Here is a 25,890-nt window from a genome sequence, read left to right on the forward strand (position 1 = left end):
CAAAATTTTCCAAATTGTGGCTAAAGAGCTACAATTGCCAGAGTTTGAGGCTCAAGGAACTGGAGCATGATCCAAATGTGGGTCTTAAGGAACTGCCGGGGAGCCTGAAAAAGGGACCCTTGACCGCCGCACATACCCATACCCCATTTACATGTGAGTACCCCCTCCGGGTTTTGGAGCTGTGAACAATCAAAACAGGTGTCTTTCGGAGCTCTATTTTGGCCAAATAGGGGTCTTTACTCTTTCGGAGCTGCGAACTCCAAAAAGGGAGGTCTTTCCAGGGGAGTATACCCGTATATGGTAATTTGTGTTAAGTGCCCCCCCCCCGGTACCAAACCCAGGAATTAGTCTAGACCTCATTTGTGATGATAGCGACAAAAAGCTCTTACCAATTTCACAGAATTGCCCACCAAGTCCAGCGGGGCAGCTGCAAACAAAGTTTGCGAAAGCTTGACTGCTTGGATAAGCCGCATATGGTTGGACAACGGTACAGATACCAGGGTTACACGTGTTAGCAGCTCCATCTGGACCGAGGTTGACTCTGCATGGATTCTCTGTATAAACGGGAAGAATAATCATCATGGTATAAATGGAAAACCTCTTACCAACTTCACAAAATTGGTCATTAAGTCTAGTGGGGCAGCCAGCTGGGGCAGCTGTATTGTTGGACAACTGCACAGCTTGATTTCATACCAGGGTCACATGTGTTAGCAGCTGGACCGAAGTTGACTCAACATCAATTCTATCGTCAGCCTGCTACGCTAATCGCCCAAGTCATTTTTTTGTAATTTTAAGAACAAATACAAAATATGGTTCAAGCTTTCATTTAAATATATTTATTCACCAATCTTTGCACAAGAATAAATGTGACGTGACATGTCAAAAGGTGACACTTTGGGCCAGGTTATCAATTTTGAGGTTTTTACATATCTTAATTATAGAGATATTTTGCTCCACAATACCGTTTTTCCCAATGAAATCGGACATTACTAACTGAAGATATTGAGGTCGTAAGTTATGGTATTATAAAATTGGAAAGTGAGATATCGGCCTTTAAAAATATTATTGACAATGTTGAGAGTAGCAATTACCTTGCAAAATGTCTCAAAAATACAAGGTGCCAGTTATATTCAGGTCTGACGATATTTTAAACATTAATAACATCACAAATTCGCAACAAACACGGGCAGATTTTTGGTTATTTCTCCATTTACGATCCTGCCCAAAAGTGTCTCCTTTTGACATAACACGTCACATATGATAATGATACAAATGAAAGGGGATAATCTGAAATAATTAGGGTGATTACGTACTCATGCATGCTTGAACACCTCCCTCCCCCTCCCCTCCCTCCCTCCCCTCCCTCCCCACCCCTCCCCTCCCCCTCCCCTCCCCTCCCCTCCTCTCCTCTCCTCTCTCTCTCTCTCTCCTCTCTCCTCTCTCCTCTCTCCTCTCCCCTCCCCCCCCCTCCCCCTCCCCTCTCTCCTCTCTCCCTCCTCTCCTCCTCCTCTCTCCTCTCCTCTCCTCTCCTCTCCCTCTCCTCTCCTCCTCTCCTCTCTCTCCCTCCTCTCTCTCCTCTCCTCTCCTCTCCTCTCCTCCTCTCCTCTCCTCCTCTCCTCTGTCTTTTGGAAGTACGGATTAAAACAACTTACGATATTCGCAGTTGGTCCCAACAAAATCGACTGTACATTGGCAAATATAAGCCGTCGGACCGGTCTGTATACATGTTCCCAATGCATTGCATGGATTCAAATTACAGCCAACAGCTGAAAAAACACAAAGAAAATATTTTAATTAGAATTTTTACCGTTTAAGGGATCGGATAGCAACGTTCGCCCAGTATTTTTTGTGGGTCATGAGAGCTCATCATCAGACATATGTACTTAAAGGGTATGTAGCTGGGAGAAAAAGCCGTCCATCATTTGAAAATTTTAACCTTTCGTATTATTGAAGATACATTTTTTCCAAAAAAGACCTAAAATTTTATGTCTTTTGGGGAAAATGCATAAAAACACTTTAAATACATATCATTAGATTGATAAAGTTTACTTCGAGGACTGTTAAATATCAAATATATAATAAATATAAATTTTTAATAATTTGTCATAAAATTTGTATGTCGCGAATTTCAAAAAAAATCAAAATTATTTGATATCTGAAGAAAGGATATTCCTCGTATTCAGAGTGAAATTTGGTGTGTCTGATGTGCTGTCAGGTCCGTTGCTATCCGATTCCTTAAAGGAGTATTTCGTGATCCTAGCATCCTCTTTTTATGACATTTTTCAGTACATATCCACGAAAAAAGCATATTCCCAAAATGTCAGTTGTTTCCGATATTGCGTTTGCGAGTTATGCATGATTATGTGTATTACACTGCTCCATAGACAATACGTTGTAATTTCGTTCTGGTGCACCAGAACGAAATTCAAATTTCACGATATCTTTGCTAAACGAATTAATCTGCAAGAAATATTTTGTACATAGACATTATGTAGCCAGAGGTTTCCAGTGATATAAAAAATCTCAACTTTTTTTGAGAAAAGTGGGGGGATGAGGCTGTGGATCACGAAATGCCCCTTTAAACCTAATTTCACCAATTATATAAGATAACGTTTGACACTATCTTTGAGTATATCCTATCACAGCATGGACTATAACTAAATATATTTTGAATAATTCTTTTTTTAAGTTGTTGTTACTCACGTTCAAGACACGTGCTACCTTGCCAACCGTCAACACAGTTACATAAATATCCTCCCGCGTTGTCGCTGAAGCATGCACCCCCATTGTTACACGGGTTAACAGGCCCAACACATGCATCTGTATTTTATAGAATACGTACATATAAATAAATATATACAACCACATACATACCTACACCCCGGGCCTACACCCGTATCCACTTAGGCCTACACACAGGACCCTACACACGCGGCACAGTGACCGCACACACCCCCCACATAAACGCACCCCACAACCACCCACCCACCACACATACATTTAGATTGCTAACAATCAGTATCATCACAATGAAGTTGTTGCTGTTTGTGATGCTGCTGCTGTTGATGCTGAGGCTGCTGATACTACTGCTGATTATGATAATGATGCTGATCATGATGCTGACGATAATGATGATGATGATAATAATGATGGTGCATCAGAAACTATGTACTCTGCATGCACAAAGGCATTGTTTGCCTCGTGAGCCTTGCGAAATGCCTAATACCTTTTAAACGGGAATCCGTTCTAGTTTAAGTTTTTAGTTAGTTTAGTTTAGTTTAATATCTTTATTGCACAAAATATCAAAATGCGGTGTGTGGTGCAAAAGGGCAACCCCGAACAGGCACGCAGGCCCACTGGATGGGGGCCCTTATACACCAATCCGAGAAGCGTTTACTGTATTTGGCCCTCTATTGACGGCAACACAGATGTACCAGAGCGGGAGATTTAATTCGTAATTCAATACTCATGATTGTGTATTGAATATCACTGTTGTGTACAATTCCCGGGTACAATACTATATAGCACAAAATAAATAATGGATGGAACCCCCGACCTCGGGACACCGCAGTTTTACATCGGGGACACCGCAGTAATGGCGAAGTCGGATAGGTGTATACACACACCAAAATAAAAGAACTAAAATTACACAGTACATAATTATAAGCATATTTAAAAAACACTATAAAATACATTAAAAATACAATATAACACTAAAATTGAGTTGCCAAATATAAGGTAAAGACATCGCATAATTCAATAGACATTAGTGAAATTGCACAAGGTAGGTAAACTGATAAGTTCACAATTTGCAAATGTTCCCCGCACAAATCCAAGAACACCTCGGCACAAAGATCCCTACACACCCCAATGACGCTCCGCACCACACCGTAGCACCATATCAAATTGACTGATCAACACTCGCACTCCTCGTCTGATTCCTGCTGGAACTTGATGTTGGTGCCGTCAATTTGAGAAAGTACCACAGTGCAGCACGAAACGCCACAGAGGCATGCCTAAGACCTCCATACCGAAGCATTTCCGGACATGTACAGAAGAAACACTTGCAAATTGTGAATTATGAACAATCCCGATGAAATTATTTATGGATACTGACAAGTGAATTTGAGATGTAGTAATTTAGGAGCTCGGATTTGAAATATTTGAAAATGTGAACGTTCCTAACGTCAGCAGGGAGGTTGTTCCAGGAGTTGTACACACGGTTAAAAAATGTCTGCTTGAAAATATTGGTATTGCACTTATTTGGGATAATTCTAGTTTTATACTACCGCATAAAGCAGTATTCAGACTTTTTATTGTACGTACAATATTGTATGCAACATATCTACGTTGTTTAATCTATTGCCATTCTATTTCCAGTAATGTTTAAGTTCTAACGAATGTTTGATGACGTAAAATCGATAATATATTTCTACTAGATATTACATGTAACATATTATCGATTTTTCGTCATCAAACATTCGTTAGAACTTAAACATTACTGGAAATAGAATGGCAATAGATAAAATAACGTACATATGTTGCATACAATATTGTACGTACAATACTCGGAGTCTGTGGAGCGCTTATGCCTCTAAATGAGGGGGATTGACGACAGATAAAAAAAGGGCATTATTATTTGGAGTTTTACCAACTATATTACTGATACAGGCTGCTGCCAGTGTACAGACAAGTATTATTGTAAGTCTATGTTTTTGTGTAGGATGCCTGCCTTTAGTCTCTTTTGTGGAAAAAAAACCTCATTTCGAGACATTACATACTTGTAGTGCAATTAAATAAGTACTGTAACTCTGCCAAATACGACAAATTTAACATGATTTGCACGATTGTTACGGGAATTTATGACAAGTTTCAAAAAGAATTTAGAAATTCAAAAATTCAAAAATGTAAATTTTCATGACCATATTTGGAATCAGCATGAAAAATGCATTAAAATGAGTACAAACAAACCTAGTATTGATTCAGTAGTTCTTAAGGTAACTCTTGATATTTTGAGAAAATATTTCAAAACTTGAACTTTTTCCATTGAAGCGCATGGCTAGCACGCCGAGCATTAATACAATTTCTTACCTGAACATCCAATGAATATCCCAGTCACTGGGTTCTTTATACATTGGTTTACCGCAGCACATCTTGAGCACTGGTTTATTTGGTCGGGACACAATGTGAAACAATCATCTGATGTCAAACAGAGTTTAACGAGTTAGTACATTAAAGTCGTGACCACACGGTCGGGCATAAGTCACTTATTATCGGTATAATAAGTCACTTATTACCTGTAATAAGTCACTTAGTACCGGATAAGTCACTTATGTCCTACCATGTGAACACGACTATAGAATATTACTAATAAGAAGCAGATCTTTTACTCGTATTATTGATCGACTTTTACTTTTTTATAGTTTTCATACAGTCAGAGCAAGCAGTTCCAATCACCTTACTCTCAAATATCATGTTTTATGTTGTTAACAAAATATCTTGAATTATCCTCAATTTGTTCCTTGAAAATGCTTTAATTTTCCTACACTTGTCCTTGATGTGATGACATTACTTGATCACAATGGATGTACCAGGCCGTTGCAACTCACATACTAGCACAATACAAAAAGGTGGCTACAGCGTCGGCTTCCCTTGTGTATTACCCTGCGCTGACATGGCGTCCGATGGCGTCACCAAATTGATTCACGGGCGGGGCCATATTGGAAAAGTAAAGAAAAATGCTGCTGACACCACGATAGTACTAACAGCTACCTAAAAAAATATGCGTAGTGCTGTGGAGACTTATGTTAACATGACGATTCATGATTATGTTAATTAAAGAAAAATGCTGCTGCCACCTACGTCCACATGTTCCAAGTGTGACGTCGCTGTCCTCACGTCGACGAACGGAGTTTCAAGTCCATCGCACTACGTGCTCTATATTCTTGGTCCATGGATGTACAAATACTAGTAGTTACTTTTAAAGTACTATTAAAGAGGAAGCTCCGCCAGAGCAGTTCTTCTGGGGTGATCCAAACCTGTCTGGTTATCAAATTAATCAGTGACAAACAGGTGCTAATTGATTTTCTTTTTGTTATTGCATGAATTAGCACCTGTCCAATTCTAATATAACCTTGTCACTGATTCATTTGATAACCAGACAGGTTTAATTGGTTGACCCCAGAAGAAATGCTCTGGTGGGTCTTCCTCTCTGGCGGGTCTTCCTCTTTAAACATGTTAAATCATTACACGTACCGACATTGCAGGTAATTCCTCTATATCCAGTATTACTGCAATCGCAAGTAAAACCAGAACTACCACTTGGAAAACATTGACCGTTATTCTGACAGGGGAAATTGGCACATGGTGATGCTGAAAGAAGAAATAAAAAAACACCATACTATTTATAAAGCTAGGCTCTCAATTGTTCTCCAAAAAAAATACATTTTCAACATTATTGCAATATATTTTGATACTAAAATATCCTGAGTAAAATAAAGCCAGTAGTGCTCTAATCAGACATGTAGTGACTCGAATCACTCGACTCGAAATGAATCGACTCCACTCGACTCGATGGTTGATGACTCGACTCGACTCAAAATTTGATGATTCGACTCGATGACTCGAGGCTTGTGACTCGAGTCACTGTAGCTGAATCGACTGTTTAAAAATGACTCGAAACTATAAATTATACCTTAATATTTCCAATAATACCTGCATGTTTTCTTCCTCACATGGTAGTCTAGCACCAAACCCTTCCACCCAATTTACCCTTCTAATTATACTACATTAATAATATGTCTACCAAGCTGAGCATAATTTCAGGACTTGATCAAGACTGTACCCACTTGGTCGTGTCTATTATGCAAATGAGCAACTGAACTACCCCATTCATAAAAAACCCCACAAATTCATGCAAATTGGGCTATCATCATCATGAGCATATAAAACGTGAAGTGACTCGAAATGATTCGACAAAATACATCCGACTCGACTCGACTCGACAGAATGGCCTCACTCGACTCGACTGACAACATCAAATGACTCGACTCGGACTCGAAGGGCTTCATGACTCGACTCGAGTCGAGACTCGAAGGCTCGAGGACTCGACTCGAGTCGAGACTCGAAGGCTCGAGGACTCGACTCGGACTCGACTTTCAGTGACTCGACTACAAGTCTGGTCCTAATTGTTTCAAACTCCGGGATTTAATTGGCCAATCGGATTCGCTGATATACGTAAAATGCATTCATGATTTAGTCGGTGTACAGAAATACGCAAACTGGCCAAAAGTATTGCGACACCGCTGAAAAAAAGAAAACATTAATTGCACTCAGGACAACACCGGAAGATAAACGGTAGGATCATTCCTTTGATATCGATGTGGCATTGAACTCTGTAGATTACCCGTGCAATTTACTGAGGCTTATATATGTATCACAGGCTGCAGTGCTACTCCGTATGCGGGATAGGGTATTGTTACGAGCGCCACTCCCTTTCTTGGCTACCCCAGGAGAAGTTTGCCCCTCTTCCTACTCTACTTGTTAATTTACTCGCTGGAGATATTAACTTAAACCCTAGCCCCCCTCCCCCCAGTGGCTAGTTTTGACAATCGGAAAATCATAATATCAATAATATTGGCAGTTTGGCACTGAAATGTGTAATCAGAGCCAGCCCCTGACCACTTGTAGAGCTTCGTAGCACAGTGTCAACACGCTATATTATAAATATTTTTTCATAAAGCAGTTCATACTCCGTTGGTGATCAAAATTCTATTGTTGACACAGATAAAGAAAGTTTACATATGCATTGTGATATACACGTGTGATCGAATTTTCTATTATACATGCACCTGGATTATAAATGTGTTCCTTTATATAATTGTAATTCTCAAAATTAAATATATCACAATTTTAACTTTCGATTTAAAAATCGTTACGCCAAAAATGCAGTAAAAATGTATCCAGAGCAAACAGTGATGGCCAAGGGTATTTCATTTCCTTGGTTTTACCTCAAAACAAATCGAATTTCCTTGTAATAGCAACACTATATGGGATACTGGAGCATGCGCAAATCGTAATAATGTATAGAATAGAACTTGATGGTATCTCATATGATAGTCATACTATGCTTAGCCTGAGTCGCTCGGCCTATCTCGAACAAAATCGCCATGCGTAGCTATTGAAAAACGAGAGGATTCGCCGTACTATCACGGCAATTTTTGACACGAAGATATAAAGATGATGACGGTGTGCGTAGATCAAGACGTGGAAGGAAGCTCAAGTGGCCCTGCGGTATGTGTGGTTACTCGGCTGCTAAAGACTCCATTCAGAGAGGCGTGGTTTCAACTGTTCTAATGCTTCAAATAATTCCATCCGGCATCGCAATGACCATCCTTGACCATTTGGTTATGTCCAGCACGTGACATTGTCAATTTTGCAAGCTCCTTCTTCGAGGTTAGTGATTTAAGTTTCAACTCAAACATTAGTATAACCCTTTTGAGTGTTTATCATCCTTGGATGACTCTGACGTTGAACTTGAAGTTGGTCTACCATCGCAACCACTCAATGCATCCAGTCCCAGAGTTGATAAAAAAAGTCCTCTCCACCAAGTTAATCCGAGATGGTGATGGTTGGAAAACGCAAAGGGTTGACTCCTTGTTTCTGAAGAAGCAAGAGAATAGTTGGACAATCGCAGATAGGAAAGATCATCCCAAGCCAATAAATGCAGATAATACTCTGCTGATAATAGACAAAGGTCTGACAATAATAGGCAAAATTCAATAGATACTAGACAAAACTCTGCCAATGATAGACAAAACTCTGACAATATTAGACAAAACACTGCCAACGATAGACAAATAGGCAAAACTCTGCCAACTTTAGACAAAACTCTGCCAATGTTAGACCAAACTCTGCCAATGTCAGACAAAATTCTGCCAATGATAAATGTACATCCAGCAAAAGGACATAATATCAGCATTGTCGTTGAACTGCCGCAGTATTATATAAATCGAAATCAGCCGTCCTTGAATCCTTCACATCCTGATATCATCTCTTCTACAGAATCCTGACTGGATGATATCAACTCCGCCGAAATTGTTCCAGAATATTATGCAAGTTTTCCGTAAAGACAGGAATTCGTACGGTGGTGACGTATTAATTGTTGCAGTAAACAAAGACATACCTTGTTTTGAAAGAACCGATCTTGACGCTGATGAAGATACAGAACTGTTGCAGTGTCAGGTTTCGCTCCCTGGCCAAGATGTTCTGATTGGAGGATTATACAGACCGCCAAACGCATAGTTGGACCCACTGTTAAGTCTTGGTGATAGTCTTGTGGGCACCCGGCATTATTGGAGGGGGTGCACAAGCCGTTATTCGGCAATTTTCCTATGGGATTTTCTAAATTTTTAAATCGATTGGTGGGACGTGCCACCCATGCTTCACTGGCGCTTTATTAATCCATGATTTATTATAACGTTTCCATTACTGGAAGGACTGTTGATCCCACTACATCACGCTTATTGTAACCGCCGGGTTTGTGTGAAGAGAACCACTGATTCGTGGTGTTGTTGCAGTTACCAATTTGATGACAGCCTTTTTATCGAAGACAATTCATACATATTGTCGGCAAATCAATTCATCACAAAGGAAATATGCGTTACATGCATGATTGCATGTCCATGTTTATTAAATATCCACCCTTTTCTATATAATATCGTGAACAACTTACCTGGTGTAATAAAGACATCAAAAGTACAGGTCACGTCCAAAATCCCATCCGTGCCTTGCACTATAACAGTAGTTGTACCAACGTCAAAAAAGGCTTGAACTTGGTTATTAGGAAGACTGGTAGTAGCCAGTGGTCCACCATTTGCCATGTAAAAGAAGAATGGCTGAACATTAGCAAAGCCAATCATCTGAGGCTGGTTCCATTGCACTGCAGTTTGGGTGTTGGGAGTTGTTTGTTGTCGGTCCTGAACGCTAGGACAGACAATAACTAGGAGTCAAGAATAACAAAGCATGATGATTATAATAACAATGATAACATAATGAATAGTGAATGAATAATCTATGTTTCAACAAAATGTTGGCATCAGTTAAAGGAGTATTTCGTGATCCTAGCATCCTCTATTTATGTCATTTTTCATTAGATATCCACGAAAAAAACCTATTCCCAAAATTTCTGTTGATTCCGATTTTGCGTTCGCGAGTTATGCATGATTATGTGTATTACACTGCTCCATAGACAATGCGTTGTAATTTCGTTCTGGTGCACCAGAACGAAATTCAAATTTCACGATATCTTTGCTAAACGAATTAATCTGCAAGAAATATTTTGTACATAAACATTATGTAGCTAGAGGTTTCCAGTGATATAGAAATCTCAACTTTTTTTTGAGAAAAGTGGGGGGATGAGGCTGTGGATCACGAAATGCCCCTTTAAGGACCCTACAGACTTTTTAATGGATGTAGAATATTCGATGTAACATATCCGCGTTAGCTCATTCAATGACTGCATTTTTAACCAATCAGATGACAAGAATCTATATATGAGGTATATAATATCTGTTATTTCTCTTCTATTTATCATACTGCAGTTACTGTCCGTTTTCCTATACACAATACACAGTGCTCTCACCATTGACGCGCGACCTTTACAAATAGTGTATGTTAGAAGTATATTGCATTTGCCTAGTTAACATCACTGTGTGAAAAATAACCGGCCAATATTTAAAGTATTCTCCAAACTTCTAGCAAATATATTTCTCTAACATGACCTAAAATTACAGCTAGGTTAGATGTTCAGAAATAGTCGCACTTTCGTAAAATATGAGTGAGGGCAAGGCATAGCTAGCTCATAGCTAGCCAACTCCCCGTGTTAATTGAATGGAGATTTGACCGAAAATATTGAGCTATATTGGTAACGGACCGCTCAGTACTGAAGGATGCCACAAAAAAACGGTACAAGCTACATTTAAAGTATTCTATGAAATTCTAGAAAATTTAGTTTTGTAACATGTCCTAAATTTTTAGCTAATTTAGGTGTTTGGAAATAGTCGCACTTTTGTGTTTTAGGAAGGATATGTAAACGACAGATAACACTGTTTCCTTGCGTTTCCTTTATAATCGGTTACCCAACTGAAGCTGTATTATAGCAGCTCATTGCGATACCGCACATATAAAACAGACACATGTGCACAACCAGAGAAGATCCGATTTAATCAGTTGAGCTGTTTTAATGAGTGTTATCTTGGTTTAATAGCTTTTAATGAGGTTTAAGTCCTGCAAAGGTCGAGGTGAATTATACTGTAGACATGACTGCATCATGTCTAGCGCTAAGTATGAATATCCACTCGTATAATATCTGTAGTTTAAACTGATTTTCAGCATGTTCAGCACAACAAATTCAACTAACCTTGAATTTTAGAAATGTGATACTCATCTTCATGTTCATCAGGAGAATTCCTGTGATATTGTGTTTGACTTGCCCTTTTGTCGACAGATGGTCACTTTTGGTCGAACGAGGGCGCTTTATATGATGGCAACCCATGATGACAACTCCAGTCCAGGCGGCGGATGACATGATCGAGCCGGCAACTTGTGAAACCGACCGGCCGTATGGCATTTTCCAATATAGTCAGTTAGTTTTGTGGGGTTCATTATCGAACCCCAACGGTTTTAACTTGTATTTATATTATTTATCAACATAGGCCTATTTGTTTGTGATATTTCAAGCGTTTTAAAATTTCAAAATAATCCCATTCAATTACACGGTTGACGATGAAAATTTACTGAATTTAGAGAATGCAATGCGGCCACCACCTGCTCCAGTCCTTGATTTCCCTCATTCGAATAAAAGTCGACAATAGTCACCAAAATGGCTAGTTCAACCTGAGACGAATATACCATATTCAACAGAACATGATAGGACTTCTTCTGATGGACATGAAGATGTGTTATCACACACACTTTGAAAATTCAATTTGTTGTACTGAAAGTCAGTTTATCGCCTGCACGTATGAACTTACATAATACATTCGAGTATTAACATTTATATACTGCGCCAATAAAGTATCCTTACAGTTGGAAAAATAATCACAATTTCCAAACTGAACAATATTGGGGTAAATTTGTTTTTTTAATAGATGCACTATCTAATTCCGCACATTATGACACCACATTGAATCCAATGTGACTTCAAGAAGCAAAGTTACAAGCATTTGATTAGACGAAGGTCCAGCTTTAAAAGTGACAAACTGGCCTATTCAAAACTCCACACACTAGACATCTGGTTTGAGAGTGGTGAATGGCTAATTTATGCGTTTGCCTTTAATTTAAAACGAAAGGAACAAAAGAAAACTGAAACAAAAGAACTAACAAATAAAGTGAAAGTTATGAAAAGTACAGAGAAGCAAAAACCGAAATAAAAACTGCTTTAAATAACGCTTCAATTAAGAAACCGCGTTGTCTCTTTGTTTCGCTTGTTGGAATCTTTTTGCGCCTTGTATAGGCCAGTTCGTCACTTTTAAAACTGGACCTTCGTCTATTCAATTGCTTGTAACTTTACTTCTTGAGATCACATTGGATTCAATGTGGTGTCATAATGTGCAGGATTAGATAGTGCATCTATTAAAAAACAAATTTACCCCAATATTGTTCAGTTTTAAAATTGTGATTATTTGTCCAAGTGTAAGGATACTTTATTGGCGTAGTATATTAAAAACAGATACTGCATAAGACAGATTCAAATACACCTGTCTCCAAAATCAATTTTAAAAAGTAGTATCTGGACCTAATGTGTAATTTAAATGGAAGGGCATGAACGCCTTCTGTTTCAATCAAAACATTATTATCTACTTACATGAAGCACATAATGTCCCAGCAGCGTTGCTAGGACAAGTACATTGTTGATTATTCTGTGTGACTGAGTTTGGGTTGCAAGTTCCCCCGTTCTGGCATGGTGGATTCACTCCAGTAATACAGTCTGAGGAGATAAAAAAATACATCGAAGTACTGTATTTCGTTGATTATATGGCTTTCCATACGAGACTGTATTAATGCACTTTAACATGGTTTATGTGACATATTTGGTATTGCGTCTGCACCACCTCCTACATGATTGATTACCAGCCTATAGTACTCACTAGCCATGTTCAGACGTGGGTACTAGTCGGCGTAAATTTACACCGGCATTCCAAAGAATTTACTTTATGAAATTGTTGCGTGTGATAAGCATCCTAATGGGCACAGGTTAGGATTTCGACGCTGTATCAACGTTGATACAACGTCAAAATTCCAACCTAACCTGATTTCAACCTAGAGGTAGGTTGAGATTTCAACGTTGATATAACGTTGATATAACGTTGAAATTTCAACCTGATTTCAAAGCAACTTTCAATGCAAAAATTAAGGAGGCTGAAATCAGGCTGAAACTTCAACGTCGATACAATAATGTTGTATCAACGTTGATGTCCATTTGCAAATACAACGTGATTTCAACCTGATTTCGACGTTGCATCAACGTTGATACAACGTCAAGTGTGCCCACTAGGGTATACCACAGACGTTCTTATTCATCTGTATTATCTGCTATAAAAATATCAACTATCGTGTGTTCAATATAATTGAGACCTTTTCTCGTTAAAGGCCCTTTCAGTGATTTCACAGGAACATTAAAAAAAATGGAAATTTGTCAGAGTTGCTTAGAAATCAAGAATAAGTCTACAGAATTTCATTAAACCACTTTTCCCCTGAATACATCGACAAATTAGTCAAAAAACAGAAGTTTTAGAAAGGTTTTCTACTTCAACTCAGATCGACTCGAGAACATCGAGATTTTCGTACAGTGCGCCACCAATCGACTGGAAAAACTTCCTAGTCCCGTGTTTCTAACACGGGGAAGTAGAGTCTAAATTGATTTAAAACAGACGCTTAATTTTTGTAGTAGAAAACAAAATAAGCAATTAAAGGTCACCGAGGCAAACTAACGGTCAATTCAAATATGAAAAACAGTTAAAATTGTGTATTTTGTTTAAAATAGTAGCTACTGATGTAATAAGTAGTAGAAACAATACGCAACGCGTGTTGGTACAGTGGAGAGTGAGCTTCTTTCGATCTCGAGTCGGACTTTTGTACTGTCAGTATCAAAAGTCCAGAATCATGCAAATGCTTTATTTTGTCTAAAATACACGGCTTTCGACCGAACCACTAGCAGGCTATGTTAGCACATCTATGCCAATTACAAAGGTACCAAAATCTGAATTTTGATGATTTTTACGATCGTCCGGATGAGCAAATCACTGAATGGGCCTTTAAATTAGCACTTTTCTAACTTTCATTAATCGTCTTAATTTTGCTTTACGTTATCACACGAACTTGAATTAAAACTCATAATTAAATCACAGAAAAACAATTTTAGAAAGACTTTTATAAGTGAAGAAAATTGTAATTGAAGAAAATCTTTAAAGACACCAATAAAATTTACTTAAAAATGATGAACCGTCATCATGGTAATTATGATTAACTTAGTAAAAATAGTAATTAATTAACGCTATAATTTCAATATCCACCACTTACTGTATATACAATTATTATTAGGGCCAAACCAGCCAGGCAAACATGTGCAGACTCCATTTTGTAATTGCTGGTTAGCGCCACATTCTGTATACAAGGAGAAATGAAATACAAATTATTAATATTTTGCTGATTGGCTAATATTATTAAGTAACAAAGTAGACTTTTAATCGTTCATAATTAGCATACAATGACGGTTTAAAAATGTATTTTTGGTATTGTTTATTTTTTGTGTCATGTACGGTAAATTGAGCCAAGTCATGGTCAGGATTTGGTTTTGGTCGGCCATATTTGGTTCCCCGCATGCACCAAACAGATGTTGTGAGTGCCCAATAGGGTGGATTAAACCCGCTTAAAATTCGATGTTAGATTCTTTTGTATTGTAAACTGTCATCATTCTTTTGTCTACGTGTAACACGGGTGATAGAATGTAGTTTAAAGTACCCTTCAAGGCCGAATCATTTCACATTTTAGGTGAGATAGTTGGGTCCCCGTCGCGGCTATGGTTGCCATTGAGGAGTAGGAATGCGTGAAATTGGATTCGTCTATACTACTATTTCAGGCCTTTTGTTTACTACAACGTTTCATTCTTTTGAGTGGTACTAAGTGGTATCTCTGGGGTATAAAAACAAATGTTGTTATTCCGGTATTTACCACCACGGTAAATGAATTTATTAGTATTTGGCAATATATGGCCAACCTTGATATATATTGACCTATATCATAAAATGTTTATTTTGCCAATTCTTGTAAAGTAAATAAATAGGCTTCAATGTTATAAACAATTTTTCAACAAGTTCACCGTCGCAAATGATAAAGGAGGCAAGTAGAAAAAGCGATTCCGCCTGGGAATCGAACACAGTACTTCCGGTTTACGAGACCTGTGCCTTAATCACTCGGTGCCTAAGTATAACTGAACAAATTGGCAAATATTCAGAAAAGATATATTACTTTCAATATCACTTCAAAAAGCAAGTTGATGCACCATTGCCCAATTTTTGTGGGTACAATAATTTACTTGGTGGGTATTTTAGGGCAATGTGCAAATTGATTTTACTGGTTGGGTAAAATAATTTACTGGGTGGCTAAATCCAGTTTCCTGTTATTTGCCTCCCTGCTGGATGATATTCAATATAATACTTGCGTGAAGTGCCACAGAAGGGTCCAAAAAACCCAGATAAACAGGTGCAATATTGTCCTGGGGTATTGGAGCCACAGGCACCACCATTTTGACATAAAGGCATTGAACCAGACACGCCGCAATCTGAAATAAATAACAAAGTTATCATAATGAAATGTTTTTGAAACAACAAAATAATAATAATATGTTTCAATATATTATTTATCAGTTGCCATGGTTATCTTCAAGGTTTTCATCATGTACATCTGATGTCCGCTTTAAACACAAGGTTTGTCTCTCATAGCCATGCGCATGAGTATATTATGTGAATGTCCGTTTTACTTGCTTCAAAAATTGAGAACTCTTTGTGACATAAATTTGATTTATTCTCTGTACTCTATACTTTTGACTTCTATATGTATGATTACCATGGTTACTGGATGAAATATGACATAAAAGTGATTGATAAGTGAATGAATATAATTCTTTTTTTAAATTTAATTTTGCATATAGCATTATCGGATACCAATAACACTTAAACAGTTTCCGATCAAATTTCTAGTTGTTTTATTTTATGATAAAGTTCACTTTAAGCCATATTGTAACATTTGCTATGGACATATCACCCATTTGCTGAAGAGGACACCCTCAATATTTTTCATGATTGTGATGTATTTTATAAAACTAACATACTCTGAAAAAATCAAGACTCAAATCATTTATTTCTTATATAGCGCATTACAATATGATATCTCAAAGCGCTTTACAATAATTAAAAACGTATAGATTTATACAGAGAAAACAGACAATATAATTTACACTGGTTAAAACTATGCAGTATGCACATATAAAAAAAAACCCACAAGATTAAAACCTGTACCGAAACACACTACTTAAAAATAAGCCAATATTGCACATTGAAACGAATACAAACCAAATCAGGCAAAAACAAACAATAATTATATGCGAGGTAAAGCTTAAAGGAAGGTGACCTGATATATCAAATTCTTTAAAACTTATGTATAACATAAACTGTTGTCCCTTTCAAGCATTCATGCAAAAAGATCATGTAAATGCAACTAATTCTTCATAAAATTACTGACATTTAATACAGCGTAAAACTGGTAGTCTATAGTGTTTTTATTAATGTAAAAAATTGCTATCAAATGAAAGATCCTATTTTTCTCATTAACATACTGAAATTAGGAATTCTAAGTCGGTGTATTTCCGAAGATATCATCAAAAAACTGCTGAATTAGTCAAAATGTGGTATACCATATGAGACTAATTCGACAGTTTTTTGGTGATTTCTTCGGAAATATACCGATTTGGAATGCCTAATTTCAATATGCATTTTGATAGGGTAAAGTTGGGGATGAGGCTGCCAATCAGGTCACCCACCTTTAAGTAATATAATTTAAAAATTCAACACAATTAAACAGGAAAAAAGCAGTATCAAAACAATGGGAACCAAACTGCAGGAGAAGGTTCTGTGACGCAGAGCGCAGTAATGACCAAAGGCTCTAAAAGTGATCAGCAATATCTTGAACTCAATACGGTACACAAGAGGGAACTAGTGAAGATCGAACTAAAAGCACTAGCGTATATTGTGATCGCAATATTTAGCCCTTGACACCAATCTAGCCGCAGAATTTTGTATAGGTCTCATGCTGCACCGCACTACGCATTTGTTTGTTTGTTTGTTTGTAAATCTGGTCCACATCAACTACTCTTATTTATACTTTATGTTTTAGTCAACCTGATTTCTGAAGACTTGAGCTATTTGCGAACTTGCAAGGGACCTGATAACTATTTTCTTTTATTTGTTTTATTTGTCCTTCTTTTCCTCCGTTATAAGTTAATTATTTGTCTTTTTGTTCTTTTTTTTTTATTATTATTATTATTATTATTATTATTATTATTATTATTATTATTATTATTATTATTATTATTATTATTATTATTATTTAACTTCTTTTTCCTTGCCTAATGACTTTATACTATACGGTAATAACTTTCAATAGCCATCACTTACTGTAAATACAATTCGGGGTAAAATCTTGGTTAATGCCAAACCAACCAGGGCTACATTGACAAACTCCGTTTACCAGTACTTCGTTAGTACCACATTCTGTATAAAAGGAGAAATGAAATACAAATGATTAATATTTTGCCGACTGGCTAATATTATTATGTAACAAAGTAGACTTTTAATAGTCATAATTAGTATACAATGACGGTTAAAAAAAAGTACCTTATAAGGGTAAATATTTCCTGTGCCAAGATGGGATATGCATGTTCTTATATTTCTTCTTTTTTTTTATTCATTTTCGGTATTATTTATTTTTTGTGCAGGATGTACGGTAAATTGAAATCCGAAATAGTGGTGGTCAATAAACATGATAAAATGTGAAAATGAGACTTTTTAGGAAAACATTTTCAATATGTTTTTTATTTTCATCTTGCTTGTAACTAAACTCCATGAGAAAAATTTTGGAAAATATTTTCCACCCAGGCTCATTACGCGTGAAATGCCGAAGTAACTGAACAAATTGGCAATTCAATTAGTCACATGTACGAGGTAAGTTAGCTCAATCGAAAGGCCTAAGGCGTTCGACTATGGTGGGAGAGGTTGCAGGTTCGAACCCCGATGGTGGTAAGTACGCTCTCATGTAAAAATGAGTCAGCTTGAATTTCCCTGGACAAGGAACTTACTGCTAAATGCCTGTTGTAACTCGTACGAAACTTGGGCATGTCTGGGAGCTGATCCTGGCTGCGTAGATTTCGTTTTGACATTGGGATTGGAAAAAATTTCTTGAAGTATAGTTAACCCAGCACCATCCCCCTGGCAAAATATTGGGGACCCCCCCGGATCTACGCCTATGCTAGGGTGTTCGCTTCTTAGCTGCAAGTCCCTATGTTGTTGTTTAATGTTTTATAAAATTATATGGGGCAGTAGTGGTCAGCGATAAAACCTGTAAAGTGTGCTGAGGCTTTTTTTTACGATCCTCTCCTGGCTGATAATACGGGATACAGTCGGGATACGTCCAACCGGAAGTAAGGATCTAAAACCATCATTCTGAAATATGCCTAATGACCATGAACACTGATGAAAGGCGAAACCATCAATAGTGAGTTAAATTTTGGTTTTGTTCAAAACAAATCTTTTATAATGTTTACCCAGCAAACCTGATGAATCTATTTAGTAAATTGGTTAAGAAAAGATTATATTATGGCCTACTTTCAATGTCACTTTAAAAAACAAGTTGATGCACCATTGCCCAATGATTTTTGTGGGAAAACTAATTTACTAGGTGGACATTTTAGGGCAATGTGTAAATTGACATAACTAGGTATACGGGTGGGCAAAATAATTTACTGGACGGTTAAATTCAGTTTTCTGTTATTTGCCTCCCTGCTGGATGATATTCAATATAATACTTACGTGGAGTAAATGTGCCACAGAAGGGTCCAGAAAACCCAGGTAAACAGGTGCAAAACTGTCCTGGGATATTGGAGCCACAAGCACCACCATTTTGACATAAAGGCATTGAACCAGACACGCCGCAATCTGAAATAAATAAAGTTATCAAAATGAAATGTTTTGTAAACAACAAACTAATAATATAAATATCTTTCAATGTCATATTAATCATCAGTTGTCATTCAAGATTTTCATCATGTATAATCTGATATTCGCTTTAAGGTGGTACTACACTAATTTTGCATTTTTCTCAAAAAATAACTACCCAGCAAACACAAAACGTTTTCGACATCATTCGCAAAAGGGTATAAAATGTTTTACAGAAAACGTTTAAATGTCGGGTTATATAAAGGGTATAAAACGTTTTAATAACATTCCAAAAACATTCTTGGAAACTTGATACAAAACATTCTAAACAGAATGTTATTTTTGGGTTGAAAAAATATTTTGCGAAAAATGTTTGCCCAAAATATTTTCAATAACGTTTTAAAAACGTTTTCATGACCTTCATATAACCCGACATTTAAATGTTATTAAAAGGTTTTGAAAAAAAAAACATTTTAAGAACATTTCTGTGTTTGCTGGGTTCAAATATTTTCACATAACGTTATTTAAGTATTGACACAATATTTGGCAAAAATGTTTGCAAAAAATAGTTTACAATAACATTTTTTGAAAACATCTAAAAATATTGTTGTAGTGTGTTTTCATACAAAAACGTTTTAAAACGTTATCATGACCTTTATATAACCCGACATTTTAATGTTATTAAAACGTTTTTACCTAAACCAAAAGCCAAAATGTAACTTATTTAAAACGTTTTTAAAACGTTTTTGTGTTTGCTGGGTACACACTGGTAACAAAAGTTATGTATATTGCATGATTACAGGGGCAAGGAATCCAATTACTTCACTGAAATTTCATTGATTCATTATATATGTTAAGAAATGAGGTACATTCTAGCATTACCTCTTTTTTTTATCATAAATAACATACCGCTTGTCTTGAGTCACTGAAATCCACGGACAGATCCATGTAAATGCCTTATTTTGTCTTAAATACACGGCGTTCAGCTGAATCACTAGCAGGCTACGTTAGCACATTTATGACAATGACAAAGGTACCAAAAACGGAATTTTGATGATTTTTACGATTGTCCGGATGAGCAAATCATTGCATGGATCTTTAATGTGAACCGGCAATTTATTCCACAGAAGGGGCGCAGCATTTACAGAAACCCCGTTCGCCATAAAATTGAGTTTCACCCCTTGCTGGTAGGCGGAGAAGGTTTTGAGACGTAGAGTGCAGAGATCGGAGCAGGGATCGGAGCAAGACCATTTAAGGTGGTACTACACCCCTTGATAAATTTGTGACTATTTTTGCATTTTTCTCAAAATATGATAACACACTGGAAACAAAAGTCATGTCTAGTATTATAGGGACAAGGAATCCAGTTACCATGGTTACTACATTGGAATTTCAGTGACGTCATTTTGGCGTCCCTAATGTGAGCGCTCAGGGCACGCGTCCCCGGACGCGTCCCTCCCCTCAGCACTACGCCACTGCCTATATCCATTACTTACTGTATTCACAATTCTGGCCAAACCAACCAGCGTTAGGGTTAACATTACATACGCAAAGTCCATTTATAAGATTGCCGAATTCACCGCATGCTGTGTACAGGAAAAATGAAATATAATATCAATGTTACGCCGATTTAGCATGTGTGAAAGAAAGAAAAGAAAGAAAGAAAGAATTAAGAAAGAAAGAAAGAAAGAAAGAAAGAAAGAAAGAAAAAAAAGGAAAAAAAAGAAAAAAAAAAAAAAAAAAAAGAAAAAAAAGAAAAAAAAAAGAAAGAGAAAGAAAGAAAAAAAAAGTACGAAAGGAAGAAAGAAAGAAAGTACGAAAGGAAGAAAGAAATGGACAGATATATAGGCCCACTACTTTCATTGTGAAATTTGTACTCTGAAACACTGATTTTTTAGTTTCTAATATGCCAAAAACCAGGAGCTTCAGGGGCCTCAGCCCCCTTGACCCCCGCCGGGGATTTGCCCCTGCACCCCACCAGGGGCCCTAAGGCGGGGCCCTGGACCCACCGTTTAATGCTTCGCGGCAAGCCGCTCGCACATATATACTAACAAGAAATGTCTTTAAAAAGACAACACCATGGATGAAATTCATGTTTCATAATTTTACATTGACAAGTACTTTTTATATGCTTTTCTATGGGGTTGACCCATAATTTTCATGTCAAAAAGGGGGGCCCTGAAATTTTCGAGGTCTGTAAAGGGGGGGGCCGAAAAATGTTCGCAATAAATTTTTTTTTGCATCAGGCCCCCCCCCTTACAAGTGTTTGTGAACGGTCCCTTAACCATTATCAGTATAGCTGCAAAATCCAGACCTTGCTAATAGTTATAGTCAGAAACAGGTATTTTGTCCTGTAGTCCCTGGCAACCCAGTCTGCTTGTGGCTCACTCGCAAACATACACGACAGAAACCGGCTGTAAAGGAGCCTATGCACGTAAACAACTTCCTTATAACATGTATAATAAAATCCGATTTTGAGTATAATAAAGAAAGTCATGCATATGCAAAATGAAGCAATTACCTATTGCTAACTTGGTAAAATGCATACTCGTAGCCCAATCTTGTACATCATAGCACCCAGTTTTGGTTTGTGGTTTCGAAATGTTGCAATTAAACATTAGTTCTTTCAAATATGAAACGCTAAAACCCAAATCTAGAACAAACAATCATACATTTAGAAAGATATAGCAAACTTTCCATGATAGAGATTGGACCCAAGACAAAGTACACCCAAATTAAGTGTCAATTCAGAATTATTCCACCATGGTGGAAAAAATTTTTATCAGAAATTTGGAAATTTTTCAATCTTGCCCCCCGGAAGGTCAGATCTGGTTACGCCCCTGGATACAATACTTACGTCTTCTGAACTCCAGGAAACTTGTCTGTAGTGAGACCCAGAAAGTTTGTCTGTCCTTGACGATTGATGCCCTGCAGAACGAATAAGAGATAACAGACAATTTACTTTTTGCTCGTGCAAGAAACTACATGAAAACATAATGCTTTAAGTAAACATCTCAAAAAAAGTAACTAACCCCCCTTAAATAATGACCATTATTCAAAAACGGGCGATTGTATTACAAATCATCTGTCAAATGCGTTGGAAGCAGAATTTATTTCTGCACATTTTGACACCTCATTTGTAGCAATTGACTAAATATTGACGTCACAGCGTACATTTAAATCAATGTAGCCCAAGATGTCTTGATGGTTATTGGAGATTTCAACGGCAGAATTGGACCAGAGGATGCAAAGTTCACCTACCATGACATAACTAATAGGAATGGGAAGTTCTTGGTTGATCTGGCAATTGAAAAGAACCTGATCTGTGCTAACACTTATTTTAGGAAGAGAAAAGGAAAGCTATGGACTTTCTGTAGCCCAGCAGGAAACAAGTACCAACTGGATTATATCCTTCTTCGCAAAAAGTGGAGAAACAGCCTACTAAATACAGAAGCGTACAATACCTTCTCAAGTGTAGGATCAGATCATAGAATTGTGACATCAAGGATCAGACTCAGCCTAAGAAAGAACAAGACCCTGCATAGAGGGAAGAACCATGACTGGAAAACACTCTGCTCAGACTCCAAGCTTCAGGAGTTATATACTGTTGAAGTACACAGCAGATTTCAACCCTTGGAGGAAATGGAGGAAACAGCCACTGAGAGGTATGAAAGATTCATAAAAGCCAACAGGGAAGCATCAGAAAAGGTTATTCCAGTCAAAAAGAAGAATAGGAAGGTACGGCTTTCAAGCGATATCAGAGTGGTGAGAGCAAGAGATGACATCAGAGAAACCTATGATGCGTACCAGTTGGATGCAACTGAGAGAAACAGACACAGATATAAGGAAGCCAAGGCGAACTTAGAGGAAGCATATAATACTGCTACGGAAGAAGATCTCAGTAAAAGGCTAAGAGCGGTTGAGGATGCGCATGACAACTGCAAGCATGGACAAAGCTGGAAGCTAATTAATGAAATAACTGGAAGGAAAGCATCAGTGAAAGGTCAGCTGAAAGGAGACACACAGAATGAAAGAATTAACAACTGGTTCACCCACTTCAAAGATCTCCTAGGTAGCCCTCCAGAAATAGATGGAGAAGATGAGGATATTGTACCAGTGGCCAAGGATCTAAACATCAATGTGGCACCATTTAGTCAGGAGGAATATGCAAAGGCAAAGTCTGCACTGGTAGAAGGGAAGAGTTGCGGAGAGGATGGTATACCACCAGAGGTACTGAAAAGATGCGATCTGGATGGCATAGTTCTGGAGTTTTGCAATAATGCACTGATTAAAGGAAGCAAGCCTGACCAGTGGTCTATTCTCAACATAGTACCAATTCCTAAGTCAGGAGATCTTAGTCAAGCAGGAACTATCGAGGATTAGCTTAAGCTCAGTTGTTGCCAAGATATTCAACAAAATGATACTCAACAGGATCAGGCCTGAAGTAGACAAAGTTCTTAGGATCAACCAGAATGGTTTCAGGGTTGGCCGAACAACAGTAAGCCACATACTGGCCCTAAGGAGGATCATAGAAGGAGTGAAGGCTAAAAACCTGCCTGCAATAATAACCTTCATAGACTTCAGGAAAGCCTTTGATACCATTCATAGAGGAAAGATGCTGCAAATTCTCAAGGCCTATGGAATCCCTAATCAACTTGTGGAGGGCATAGCAAGGATGTATGAAAATACCAAGGCAAAAGTAGTTTCACCAGATGGAGAAACTGAACCGTTTGACATTCTTGCTGGTGTACTGCAAGGAGACACCCTTGCCCCATACCTCTTTGTGGTGGTATTGGACTATGCATTGAGGGAGGCAGTTGAAGGCAAAGAAGAGCAGCTTGGATTCCAACTGGAGAAGAGAAGGAGTAGACGGATCGGACCTGAAGTGCTAACAGATTTAGACTTTGCAGACGACATAGCCCTATTGTCTGAGGAAATCCACCAAGCACAAGAGCTACTGCAAAGGGTTGAATCATCTGTTGGAAAAGTAGGCCTCAAAATGAACGCTTCAAAAACTAAGTTCATGTCTTTCAACCACAATCAACAGATATCTATACAGACAAACAACGGCACCAAACTAGAAGAGGTGAGCGACTTCAAGTATCTGGGTGCATGGATGGCTAGTACAGAAAAAGATGTAAAAACACGCAAAGCAGCTGCATGGAGAGCATGTAACAGCCTCAACAAAATCTGGAGGTCAATTCTCCCAAAGAAATTCAAGAGCCGTTTATTTGCTGCTACCGTCGAATCCGTTCTAACCTATGGATGTGAAGCGTGGACTATGTCTCCAAGAGTATGTAAAGAACTTGATGGTTGCTACACAAGAATGCTTAGATCAGTATACAACATCAATTGGAAACAGCACATCACGAACAAAGAGCTATATGGTGACCTACCGAAACTTTCACAGAAGATCAGAGAGAGGAGGACACGTTTTGCTGGGCACGCATACAGAAGCAAAAAATGAACCTGTAGCTAAGCTGATCCATTGGACACCAAAACATGGAAACAGAAAACCTGGTAGACCCCCTCTAACATACGTGGATGTATTGAAACAGGACACTGGACTGGATGTTATGGATTTGGGAACGGCCATGCAGGACAGAAGGGTTTGGCGTGCTGTTGTAGTTCGAGGACACCACTCATCTTAAGCAAGTAAGCAAGCCCAAGATTTGAAAGTTGCAGTAAATTCTATTGATTTTGCATTCAGTGTAATGGAAGGAAATCTGTGTAATGATATCTGGGTATTTTTGTATTGTTAAAATTTGTATACATGTAAGTCCATCTTTCAAATCTAGAATTGACCGGTGTTTTATTGTTTTCTGGGCTATCGTATCAAATGAGTGTCAAAATGCGCAGAAATAAATTCTGCTTCCAACGCATTTTACAGATTTGTAATACAATAGCCCTTTTGAATAATGGCCATTATTTAAGGGGGGTTAGTTACTTTTTTTGAGATGTTTATAAAACTTACACGTATGCTTTCAAGGATGTCTCCGGCAAATCACAACATTTGATTTATACAGGCTGAGTCAAAAAGAAGTAAACTCATGTTTGATGGGGTGTAACTCGAGATCTGCAATGAATCTGCTAAAAATAAAATTACTACTGGGAAGAGCATATTCTACACGTCTAAATAAAAAAAGAATTGTTGCAATTGCTCACAGCAAACTAAAGTTATACTCATTTGAATACAACCACCTATTTTTGTAGCTGCACACGGCTGATTGATTTTCATCCATTTCAATTTCGACGAATCAGCAAAGTGCTAACAGGATTTATTGTTGAAAAGACAACTTTTGCTTTTAATTAATATTCAACAAAGTCCATGACGGTACTATAGTTTGTAGGGATACCAATTCAAGTCTTTACGATCGATCCGGCAGAAGCTAGCCTTGTTCAAGGCCCTCTAAGTTTCCTCCCTCATGACCAGCACTTTAATCCTAGTTTATCTGCACTGCTTTTGGGGCTCGCCAAGTCCATGATATGAGGGCACAGATTGCGGCTACATATAATCATGCGTAAGTTGAACGATCGAACTCGGGTTGAGCCTACAAGCCGTGACATGTGACGTCATTGCCCGGCAGTATGCGCACGCATTATGGTACTTTCCATTGTTCTT

General features: G+C 37.8%; 1 protein-coding gene across 7 annotated transcripts in view; it reads right to left on the reverse strand.

Moving 5' to 3' along the window:
• LOC140148341 (uncharacterized) overlaps positions 1-25,890 on the reverse strand; it is a 116,254-nt gene that overhangs the window by 64,939 nt on the left and 25,425 nt on the right. For all 7 annotated transcript variants that reach the window (XM_072170261.1, XM_072170259.1, XM_072170260.1 and 4 more), the window contains exons 3-15: positions 22,126-22,196; positions 20,765-20,854; positions 19,143-19,268; positions 17,733-17,828; positions 15,722-15,841; positions 14,581-14,664; positions 12,866-12,988; positions 9,734-10,000; positions 6,256-6,372; positions 5,092-5,199; positions 2,704-2,820; positions 1,653-1,766; positions 390-554 (exon numbers count right to left, since the gene is read on the reverse strand). In XM_072170261.1, the coding sequence (XP_072026362.1) occupies positions 390-554; positions 1,653-1,766; positions 2,704-2,820; positions 5,092-5,199; positions 6,256-6,372; positions 9,734-10,000; positions 12,866-12,988; positions 14,581-14,664; positions 15,722-15,841; positions 17,733-17,828; positions 19,143-19,268; positions 20,765-20,854; positions 22,126-22,196 (1,598 nt within the window). The remainder of the gene's footprint in view (positions 1-389; positions 555-1,652; positions 1,767-2,703; positions 2,821-5,091; positions 5,200-6,255; positions 6,373-9,733; positions 10,001-12,865; positions 12,989-14,580; positions 14,665-15,721; positions 15,842-17,732; positions 17,829-19,142; positions 19,269-20,764; positions 20,855-22,125; positions 22,197-25,890) is intronic.

Source organism: Amphiura filiformis, chromosome 3, assembly GCF_039555335.1.
Source record: "Amphiura filiformis chromosome 3, Afil_fr2py, whole genome shotgun sequence".
Classification (NCBI taxonomy): Eukaryota; Metazoa; Echinodermata; class Ophiuroidea; order Amphilepidida; family Amphiuridae; genus Amphiura; species Amphiura filiformis.